The sequence below is a fragment of the Belonocnema kinseyi genome, chromosome 8, assembly GCF_010883055.1.
Source record: "Belonocnema kinseyi isolate 2016_QV_RU_SX_M_011 chromosome 8, B_treatae_v1, whole genome shotgun sequence".
Taxonomy (NCBI): domain Eukaryota; kingdom Metazoa; phylum Arthropoda; class Insecta; order Hymenoptera; family Cynipidae; genus Belonocnema; species Belonocnema kinseyi.
Genome location: NC_046664.1, coordinates 66011394 through 66023515, shown reverse-complemented (window position 1 = coordinate 66023515; position 12122 = coordinate 66011394). Strand labels below are relative to the sequence as shown.

At 29.2% G+C, this 12122-nt stretch overlaps 1 protein-coding gene across 3 annotated transcripts in view; it reads right to left on the bottom strand.

Annotated features, from left to right (window-relative positions):
• Nucleotides 1-12122, bottom strand: part of LOC117177722 — a 45666-nt gene that overhangs the window by 16755 nt on the left and 16789 nt on the right. For all 3 annotated transcript variants that reach the window (XM_033368610.1, XM_033368611.1, XM_033368609.1), the window contains exon 3: nt 1401-4999. In XM_033368610.1, coding sequence (XP_033224501.1) covers nt 1401-4951 — 3551 coding nt within the window. In that variant the 5' untranslated portion in view covers nt 4952-4999. The remainder of the gene's footprint in view (nt 1-1400; nt 5000-12122) is intronic.

Here is a 12122-nt window from a genome sequence, read left to right as displayed (position 1 = left end):
TTTTCAACTAAAAATATAAATTTTGAAACAAAAAGATGAAGTTATTAGAAAAAAAGATGAATTTTCAATAAAAATCAAGAATTCTCATCCAAAAAGTTAAATCTTCAACTAAAAACCATAAATTTTAAAACAAAAATATTAATTTACTAGAAAAAAGACGAATTTTCAATAAATATCAAGAATTCTTATCCAAAAAGTTAAATTTTTAACTAAAAACCATAAATTTCAAAACAAAAATATTAATTTACTAGAAGAAAGACGAATTTTCAATAAAAATCAGGAATTCTCATCCAAAAAGTTGAATTTTTAAATAAAAAGATTAATTTACTAAGAAAAAGGACGAATTTTCAATAAAAATGAAGAATTATCATCCAAAAAGTTGAATTTTTAAATAAAAATATTAATTTACTAGAAAAAAAGGACGAATTTTCAATAGAACTGAAGAATTATAATCCAAAAAGTTGAACTTTCAACTGAAAAACATGAATTTTTTAACAAAACAATAAATGTTCTACTGAATGAAAACACGAATTAAAAAAAATCAATCAAGAATTCTCAATCAAAAAGTTGAATTTTCAACTAAAAAACATACATTTTTAAACAGAAAGGTTAATTTACTAGCAAAAATACGAATTTTCAATAAAAATCAAGAATGCTCATCCAAAAAGTTGAATTTTGAACTAAAAATATAAATTTTGAAACAAAAAGATTAATTTATTAGAAAAAAGACGAATTTTCAATAAAAATCAAGAATTCACATCCAAAAAGTGAAATCGTCAACTAAAAAACATAAATTTTTAAATAAAAAGATTAATTTACTAGAAAAGAGACGAATAATTTTAAAAAATTCAAGAATTCTCAACCCAAAAGTTGAATTTTTAACTAAAAACCATAAATTTTGAAATAAAAATAATAATTTACTAGAAAAAATACGAATTTTCAATGAAAATCCAGAATTCTCATCCAAAAAGTTGAACTTTCAATTAAAAACATGAATTTATTAACAAAAAAATAAATGTTCTACCAAAAAAAAGAAACGAATTTTTAACCAAATTCAAGGATTCTCAACCAAAAAGTTGAATTTTTAAACAACAAAAAAATTAATTCTCTACGAAAAAAACACGAATTGTCAATAAAAACCAAAAGAATTATCATTCAAAAATTTGAATTTTCAATAAAAAATATCAATTTTAAAACACTTCTATTCCCTAATACTGTAGATAAACCAGGAATTGCTTAAAATTCTTTCAACAAAATGAAAACTTAAATTTACCTGCAATCAAAAGTAAATTCCCGGGGGTTTCGTAAATTAACTTTTCCCCCTCATTTCCCAAGAGAAAATAAAAAAAAATCAATCAATCAATCAACAGAAAAAAAGAAAATAACGTAAAAATACTCACTTGCAATTCTTGCAGACATACTCCGCGACAAAGAGATACTCCTCCTTCTGATTCTGTCCGCCCTTGAGACTCGTGCTCACAATCTGGACAATCGAGAGCTTCGGAAACGAGTAGCGACTCGCCAAAAAGTTCACGTCCTTATTATGATTGAACCAGTGGCTGTAGAAGAGCGAGCCCACACCAAAGAACATCACTTTGCAGATGTTGCACAAAAATGTCACGTGGCCCTGCCGATTCACCTTGGCATGCTTCTCCAAGTGATTCCGCATCTCCGGCAGCGAATTCAGAATAATCCGACACGAGCTGCAAAACAATTTCGGCGATCTGCTACTCCGATCCAAGCTGCACAATTTGTTCAACCGATAATGCACCTCAAAGCAGTCCAATCGGCGAAAAAGCACCTGGCAAATTTTGCACAGAAGCACCATCTCAATCTGCATGTCCCCATTGACCATCGTCGAGGTGTCGTTCCGATGACAGGGACACATTGTCACAATTTTCGAAGGCGACGACGTCGACGTCGGCGTCGCCGTTTTTGTATTATTTCGAATCACCGAACTCCTCGACGTCGACGAATTATCGACAATTTCGCCCCCATTATTGCTCTCACTCTCGGACGAACTCAAAACAATCTCCTCGTGATTAGTCTCGACACTCTCCTTGTCAGTTGCCTTCTCCACCGAAGTCGAGCTATTCTTCTCGTTGATGTTCATTTTATAAAGAATCCGATCCTTCCACTGCGCATACTTAAATGCCGATTTTCGCGGATCCTTTTTCCCGACCTCACTCTTCGACTCACTACCACACTTCTTTTTCCCCTCACTACTACTCCGCGGCTCACTACCACACTTCTCCGATTCCCGCTCCTTCTTCTTCTCATCGTAACGCCGCAGTTTCTCCTGCAATTCCTGATTCCTATTGTTCTTCGTCGCGTCTTTATAGGCGTCCTGCAACTCCTGCTCGGTATGCTTGAGAATATGATCCCAGAGACTCTCCTTCGACTCAAACTCAACCGAGCAAACGCCACAAACGAGATTCAGCTGAGCCGCGGGTCTCAGCTTTTTCCTCGCGCCCAAACTCTTGTCGTTTGCTTGCTTCTCGCCCATTTTCTCCATCACCTTCTCCTCAATCTCATCCCTCTGCTTCTCCAGGGCCAATTCAGCAGTCCCCTTTCCATGAATGTGCTGCATGTGCAGTTTCAAGGTCCGCCGGCATTTGTACTGATTGTCGCAATAGTCGCACTTCATCGGCTTCTTGTTTTTCGTGTAGCAGTCCGTTTTGTGGAGGGAGAACGAGTGCAGATTCTTGAAACTGACTTTGCAAAATTTACAGGTGATGTAGAAACGCTCGGTTTTCTCGGCTTCGGCGTTTCGCTCGCAGCTCACAAATTCCGGTGCGACTTCACTCTCGTCATTCGACTCGTGACTCGTCGTGTCATTCGGCAGAATTCGAATCGTCGCAATCTCATGGTCATGCAGACTGTCATCCGATGCCAAATCTTTCTCAGCATCCAGGGCAATCACGAGAGGCTTCTCATCCACATAATCGTCTCGCTCAGTCTCCATTTCCGTCTCGGAATCGTCCAATTCGGAGAAATCGGACGAATCCAGCTCTCGCTCTTTCGCGCGTCTCGCATGGAGACGTTTGTAGACTTGGAAAAAGGACTGCGACTGCTTGTCGTAGGAAAAGTTTGAGTTCATCATGAAATCAATGTACTTCTCCTCCAAATTCTCAATTTCCGAGGCCGAATATTCAGTTTCGAGAGAGCCCACCAGAGTCTCCAAACGTATCAACAAGATTTTCGGATACTCGCTAAACTCTAGGGGAATATCGTCATCATCGCGCAGAACATCGTCGAGTTCATCATCATCAGCATTCAATTGGCTCGAATCCTGCGACCCAACATTGAAATACACGTCTAAATTGTTCATCTGATAGGGATTATTAGTTTCCTGGGAATTCACCTCAAACTCGGTAATTCCCTGCATCTGATAAATATCGTCGTGCGAGAGAACTTCATTCGACAAGGTCCCATCTTCGTACATCAGATAATACTCGTCTTCCTCCTCTTCTTCTACCACCTCTTCCTCCGGCTCCTCCACTTCTCTCTCCAACTTGATCAATCGATTCCTCCATCTGACAACTTCCTCGCTCTGCATTTCTTCCAATTTCTCGAGAAGAACTCGTCCCTCTTTGAGCTTTGGTTTTTCATAGAGAAAATGAAAAGCTGTGCCATGGTGTGCTTTTGTGCAAGAGGGCGGACAGAGTGTTCGCGTCGCCTCAACTGATTTTCTCTTCGAGCTCGGTCCCGGTCTTCTCTCACTTGTGCCATTCGCAATTTTTGTCTTCTTCCGCGGACCCTCCTCCTCACTCGAACTGCTTATTCGTCGACTTCGGTGTTTTCTTTTGTATTTCCACATATTTGAACTGTTCCAGGCAAAATCTTCCATATTCTCGTCATCGTTCTCTTTCGCGTTCTCGGCTACTTTGGCTTCATCAGTCTTTTCAAAAACCTTGGATTCTGCGGACGAGGGTATTTCCGTGTCAATACTGGTCCGCTTCATCTCTTCCTGATCTCTCGATCTCCTCGTTTTGAATGTCTTGCTCGAGGAAAACTTCTCACTCTCGGAACTCCTTGGCTTTTCTTTGCGTTCCTCATTTTGAGGAGCCGCTGGAGCAGAAACTCTTGAATTACTCGCTTCCGGGCTGTTTATTTGCAGATTCGGTTTCAACTTTGCTTTTCGTATGTAAGGCAGAGTTCTTCTGCAGACAAATTCGTCTTCTCCCTCAAATTCCTCCTTGGTAGTGCACCTCTCTTTCACGGGCAAAGGCCGGATGCTGCTGGAATGTAAGCTGTTCCTTGCTGCAGTATCGGAAGCTCGTTCTCGCAGGGAAATTCTTGGTACTGCTGATTCCGAATCTTTCGCAGCTTCTAGCGAGTCTCGGTTTCTGCTCAAGGACAACTTTCTGAGACTTCTTGATCGATTTCTCTCGAAGGGAATCATGCGACAACAACCCCAGGAATGTGTTGGGATCATTAACGAAGAATCCGAAATTTGATTAGATTCTGAAGATTTCTCAGAATTTTTCGAGTTCTCCGGATTTTTCGAGGACTCAGACTTTTCAGACTTATCAGGCATCTCTGATTTCTCAGATTTATCATGTTTCTCAGACTCCTCTGATTTCTCAGATTTTCTATGCGCCTCCAATCTATCAGATTTGTCAGCTCTTGACTTCTTTTTTGATTTACCTGGCAATCCATTTCTCCACCTGTGTCTTCGCTTGGTGCGACTCGCTTGATCACTTTTTTTCTGCACTTTCGACACGGCTTGTTGGGACAAACGATGTAATTTAATTGAAAGGGGTTTGCAAATACTCAGCAATTCATTGTCCGGCTCCTCTTCTCGTTTCCGCTTCTTAGAAGCTGGTGCTGGACGATAGCGTCGCGTATTAATTATTTCACTGGCATTTGTTGTTTGCTCATTATTTTTGGGGACGGTGTACGAGCAAGAGGGCTCAGGATCGAAGAAAGAATTTCCTGGGTCAGTCATGATTTCAATTATTTGTTGTAGTAGATTTATTCTTCAGTCAATCTGAAACTGAAGAAAATCAGATTCTTTGAGAGGGCCCTTCCACTCGGTTATTGCTAGAGAAATGTAGGCTTATTTTCATATTCAAAAAGCCTAAAATTTCTTAGTGAATATGTTTATTTGAAGAAAACAATAACTTTTTTGGTTCAGGTTTGTGGCTGTCTCACGGTCCAAAATGTTTTCAAACCAGGGCAAATAGAGTAATTAAAAAGTAAAGAGGAAAATAAAAGGACCATCGATTATTTTTAATAAAATCAAAGTGGCCGTTTTTTTAATCACATAAAAAATTCCCTGTCTTTTCCCGGTTCCCAAACATTTTTCAAGGCCATTGAAATGTAAACAATCAAACTCTAAAGCTATAAGAAAATTCTTCCATTTAAAGTAATAAAAACATCCTTTAACCCAACTAAGAAAAAAAATTTTAAATAAATAAATTTTCAAATAAAATTATGAATCTTCAAATTGAATGGTAAATGAAAATAATGAATATTTAACAAACAAAAATTAATTTTTAACAAAGGATTTTAACTCTAATTCAAGTTATTTTATTTCCAACCTAAGATATGAATTTTCAACTGAAATTACAATTATATAAAGTTAATAATCGAAATTTTAACCAGAAAAAAACGAATTTTCCAACAAGGAGATTAAGTTTCAAAGGAAAATATCATTTTCTACATAAAAAAGGGAATTTTTAACAAAATATATGAAATTACAACAGAGTAGTTCAATTTTCAATTAAAAAAGACAAATTTTAAACTAGAAAAGACAAATTTTCAACCACAAATAGAATAGTTGAATTTTGCTGCGATCAGAAGTAAATTCCTGGTTTTTTAAATTAAATTCCTCATAACTTCCAGGCTTTTTGCTGGCCAAGTCGTCACCCTGAATTTACACGTATAAAATGTTGAGTTAAAAGTTTTTGAAAATTATATAAATTACAGAAATTTTAAACTAGAAACATTAAAAATTGAACAATTAATTTTTTTCTAAAAATATTAGGTGTTCGAATGTTATTTATACAACAAAATTCAACAATTTAACTTAAAAATTAAATTTTTTAAATAGAACAATTAAAATTGTAACGTTCAAAGTTTAGTTTTTTTATTTATTTTTAAATATTTGATTTATAATTACTGATTTGAAATGAAGTCATATATTTTGAAATATTAATGTTCCTTTTATTTAAATAAAAAAATTCAAATTGAATGGTTTAAAGATAGAATATTTTAGACTGAATCAATATTCAAATTTAATAAAAGCCTTTAATTTCGAATATATTATTTGAAAGTTTTTTAAAAATTGAATTCTATTTTGTGAAGTTTCTATCGGAAGGTTTTATTTGTTTAACTAATAAGACTTTCCAATTGAAACAGTTTAATTGTTAACATGAAAATCTGCAAATTCTAACATTGTGAACTGATTCCGAATCGTCTTGTAAAATAAAATATTATTCGCTCTTTAATCATTAAAGTATTCTAATTTTTAATTGTTCAAGTCTTTGAAACAGCATTTTATAATTCTTTAAATTAAAATGTACGCTCAAAAAATAAAATCTGAAACATCAAGTTTTTAGTCAAAGATTTTCAACTGGGACACTTAAATTTTCAACTAAAAAGAGGGACTTTTAAACAGGAAGATAATTTTCAAATAAAAATATTAATTTTTTACCAAAAAAAAATACAATTTTCCAACAAAATACATGAACTTTCAACGAAATAGTTACATTTTGAATTGAAAAAATAATCATTTTCAACCGAAAACGGAATAGAAACATTTTTTTTTTTTAATTTTTACTAAAAAAGATAAATTATTGAGCAAAACTTAAATAAGTAAATTTAAAGTTAAAAAATCAATATTTAACAACTAAAAAAGATTTTTCAACCAAAAATTGAATAATTACATTTTCAGTCAAAAATAAATGTTCAACCAAAGAGACAAATTTTTATTAAAAATTATGGAATATTCAACTGGAATAATAGTTACATTTTCAGTTGAAAAATAGTAATTTTTAGTTAAAATACTTCCAAAGAAAAAACAAGCTTTCAATCAAAAAGCTCATTTTTCAACCAAATAAATTAATTTTTAATTAAATCGATGCATCTTCAACCAAAAACAATTAATTTTTAACACAATAGTTTAACCAAAATACTTGAATTTTTCACCAAAACCCAGATTTTTTTAATCAAGAAGATTAACTTTCATAGAAAACGATAATTTAAAAAAAAAAAAGATTTTTTAACAACAAAAACCGTGAATTTTCAAAAAATATTTGAATTTTTAATTTAAAAAAAGACAAATTTTCATGCAAATTGTGCAATTTTGAACTAGAAAAGATAAATTTTCAACTAAAATATTGAATCTTCTATTGTAATAGTTGAATTTTATGTCAAAATTAATGAAAATTTTCAACGGAAAGTTCGAATTTTCAACCCAAAAAATATGAATTCTGAAAGAAATTAAATTTTAACGAAACAGTTGAATTTTCCAGCAAGTAGTTTGATTTTTTAATAAATTGTGAAACTTTTAAGCCAAAACGACGAATTTTGTAAAAAAAAAAAAACAGTTGTAATATCCACCCAAAAAAATAAATTTCTAATAAAAATCTTAATTTTTAATGAAATAAAATTGAATTTTTAAACAAATAGTTTGATTTTCTAACGAATTGTGAAATTATCAAGCCACTAAGACAAATTTCCTACGAAACGGTTGAATTTTCAACCCAAAAATATTAATTTTGGAAAAACACCTTAATTTTTAACGAAATAGTTTCATTTTCTGACAAATTGTGGAATTTTTAAGCAAAAAAGGCGAATTTTCTACAAAGCAGTTGAATTTTCAAACCGGAAATACAAATTTTCAACCAGAAAATATAAATTTTTAAACAAAGAAATGAATTTTCAAATAAAATATAACGTTTGTAACTGAAAATTTAATTCTCAATCCAAAGTTAACAAATTTCCAACAAAAAAGAGAAATTTTCAATAATAAAGAAAGATTTTTCAGTCCTGAAAGAAAAAAATTTCAACCAAATTCTTGAATATGCAAGCAAAAAAGACGGATTTTCTAGAAAATACTGATTTTTCAACCAGAAAATATAAATTTTTAATAAAAACTTTAATTTTTAACTAACAATTTTTTTTTACCAAGCAGTTGAATTTTCTACCAAAACGGATAACTTTTTAACAAAATTTTGGTATTTTTAATCAAATAATAAAAATCGTATCCCAAAATATAATAGTAGATCTGTCAATTAAAAAGAATTAACTTTCGACGAAAAAGATGACTTTTCTACAAAAAATGAATTTTCAACAAAATGTTTGAATACTCAAAAAACAAAATTTTAAATTTCTACCAACAGATGAATTGCCAAAGTGAAATACGAATGTTCTTTAAAAGAATTGAATTTTGAATAAAGCAAGATTTTTCAGCCCTGAAAGAAAAAAACTTTCATTTATATTCTTGAATTCCCAAACGTAAAAAATATTGATTACCTACAAACCACTTCAATTTTCATAGCGTAAATTATGAATTTTCAAAAAAAGAATTTATTTTTCAACAAAACAGTTGAATTTTAACGAAAACCTACAAACCTTTTATCAAAATTGTTAAATTTTCAAAGAAAATAATTAAATTTTCATGGAAAAATATAATAGTTGATATTTCAGAAAAAAAAATTAATTTTAAATAAAAAAACATTTTCATTCAACAAAAAATGACGTATTCTCCACAAAATAGTTGAAAATCAATGAACAAAAAGCTTAAATTTATACCAAAAGATAAATTTTTAAACGCAAAATACGAATTTTCAACAACAGACTTCAATTTTTAATAAAGAAATATTTTTTAGAACAAAATTTCGAAATACAATGTTCAATTTTCAAGCGAAAAAAAGACGGATGTTCTACAAAAGACACAAATTTTAAAACCGAAAATATGAATTTTCAATCAAATATTAAAATTTTTTAACCAAAAAGATTCAAATCTCCACTAAAAATATAATAGCAGACTTTTCAATAAAAAAAAATTAAGTTTCAACCAAAAACGATCATTTTTCTAACTTTTTATTATAAGCTGAAATACTTCCTAAATTAAAAGTTAAATTATTTTTATTTTAAATAGTTTAAAATTTTTTTAGAAAGCTTCAAATTTTATTTCAAAATCTTCAAACATCTAGATGTTGTTTTACATTTATTCTTTTTTTTTAATCCTGTAAAATGGAAAATATTTTTGACAAATTTGGAAATCTTTTTTAATATTCTCTTAAAATTATTTCTTCAAAATAATTTTTTTTTTGAAAAATTAAAAATTAGTGGCGTTTGAAAACGACAATTTTGGATAAAAAACCTTTTTAGTTGGTCAAAAGTGAATATAAATTATAATGATTTTTGAAACTGAACTATAAATTTAAGGATTACAATTGGAATTTTGAAATTCTTAATGTATTTAAACAAATTTAAACAAAATTTACTCATAATTTAAGGTTTTTATCAAATTTAAAATAATGTTTTAGACTAAAATTTGAAAATTTATAATTAAAAAAATATAAATATTGCTGATTATTTAGACTTATTTGATTGTTCATGAAAAATCGGTAATTGTAAATCGAATATTCAAAACATAAAAAACTATACATAGAACTTTATAACTTTAATAAATTGTTCCATTTGAAAATATTTGATTTACAAGTAAAATTGATAAATTTTGATGTATAATAAATATTGAACATCTATAATTCTTAGAAAAAATTTGATTAAATTGAAGAGATATTTAGGAGGCCTGAAAATTCGACATTAATTGAAAATATTTCAAATGATTTAAACGAACTGTCTACGAATGCCAAAAAAATCTTTTTTTTTTCAGTCGTCCCGCGAAGACGAAAAATTTTCTACAAAACAGTTGAATTTTCTAGAAACAATTTTTAAATATTTAGCCAAAAAGTAGAATTTTCTACGAAAAATTTGCATTTTTAACTCAAAATTTTGTCAAGTCGAAAAGACAACTTTTCTACAAAACAGTCGAACTTTCTACTAAATATTTGAAATTTCCAATTAAAAAAAAAAAAATAATTTGCAAAAAAATTTGAATTTCTAAGTCAAAAATATGAATTTTCTAGAAAACTTTTCAAATCTCAAGCCAAAAAGAAGAATTTTCTATAAAAAATTTGAATCTTTATATCGAAAATGTGGATTTTCTACACAATGCCACATTTTTAACCAAATCGATGAATATGCGAAACAAACGACTTTTCTACAAAACAATAGAACTTGTATCACAAAACTATGAATTTTGAACACAAACCTTTATTTTCCACCAAATAATTAAATTTCAAACCAAATAAAAGAATTTCCCAGCCAAAATGATCAATTTTCTACAAAACAGTTGAATTTTCAATAAAAGACTCGAATTTTTTAACAACAATTTTTAAATCTCCAGCCAAGAAGTCGAATTTCCTACTACAATTTTTCATTTTTACTTCGAAAAGATACATTTTCTACATAAAACTATATTTCCAATCAAATAAATAAATTTTCAACAACTTTGTTAAAAAATAATCTTTTTAGTTGAAAATTCAACAAACTGATTTTATTTTTTCATCCTGCACTGAAAACTTCTTTGTTTAAAAATTCATATTTTTTGTGAAAAATGCAACTTTTTGGTTAGAAATAAACCAGTTTTGACCGTGGATTCGATTACTTTGTTGAAAATTCAAATATTGTTTGAAAAAATTATTTTTTTGGTTTATAATTTCAACAATTCAGTAGAAAATTATATTATTAGGTTAAAAATTCAACTATTCGGTTGAAAATTAACGTTCTTCTTCAAAATTTATTTTATTTGGCAGAAAAATTAGTCTTTTCAGTTTGAAAAATCAACTATTCGTTTGAAAATATATTTTTTTGTAGGAAACTTACATTTTCGAATTAAAAATTCAACATTTTTGTTGAAAATTCGTCTTTTTGACTTGAGATGTAAAAAGTTTAGTAGAATTTTTCAAACTTTTTTGTTGTAAATTCATCTGTTTGGTTAAAAATTAACTTTTTTTCTGATAATTCATATTTTCGGGTTAAATATTCAAGTGTTTTATAGAAAAATTGTCATTTTTGCTTGAAAAATGCAACAATTTGATAGAAAATTCAATTATTTGGTCAAAAATTCAAGTATTTGGTTAAAGATTCATTTGTTTATTATTGAAAATTCATATTTTTTAGTTAAAAATTTGATATTTTTCACAAATTTGAAAAAATACTCTTTTTTTTAGAAAACTTATATTTTCGAGTTGCAAACTCAACATTTTTGTTGAAAATTCGTCTTTCTGGCTTGAGATTTAAAAATTTTAATAGAAAATTTCTTTATTTGGTTAAAATATCAAACTGTTTGGTTAAAAATTAACTCTTTCGCTGATAATTCATATTTTCGGGTTAAATATTCAAGTGTTTTATAGGAAATTTATCATTTTTGCTTGAAAAATTCAACAATTTGATAGAAAATTCAATCATTTGGTCAAAATTCTCAACTATTTGGTTAAAGATTCATTTGTTTGTTAATTATTATTTATATTTTTGAGTTAAGAATACGATATTTTTGTTTTAAAAAATGTTCTCTGGCTTGAGATTTCTACAGTGAGTTGAAAATTCGTAGTTTTTAAATACAAATTCGACAGTTTGGCAGAAAAATCATCTTTTGGTTTAAAAAACCAACTATTCGTTTAGAAATATATATTTTTTGTTTAGAAAACTTATATTTTCGAGTTGAAAATTCCAAATTTTGGTTGAAAATTCGTCTTTTTCGTTTGAGATTTAAAAATTTTAGTAGAAAATTTATTTATTTGGTTGAGAATTAACTTTTTTTCTGATCATTCATAATTTTGGGTTAAATATTCAAGTGCTTTCTAGAAAATTGGTCATTTAGTTTAAGAAAATTCAACAAATTGATAGAAAAGTGAACTATTTATTCAAAAACTCAACTATATGGTTAAAGATTCATTTGTTTATTAATGAAAATTCATATTTTTGAGTTAAAAATAAGATCTTTTTGTTTTGAAAAATGGTCTTTTGCTTGAAATTTCTGCAGTTAATTGAAAATTCAATTATTTGGTAGAAGAATCATCTTTTTGGTTTTAAAATTCAAC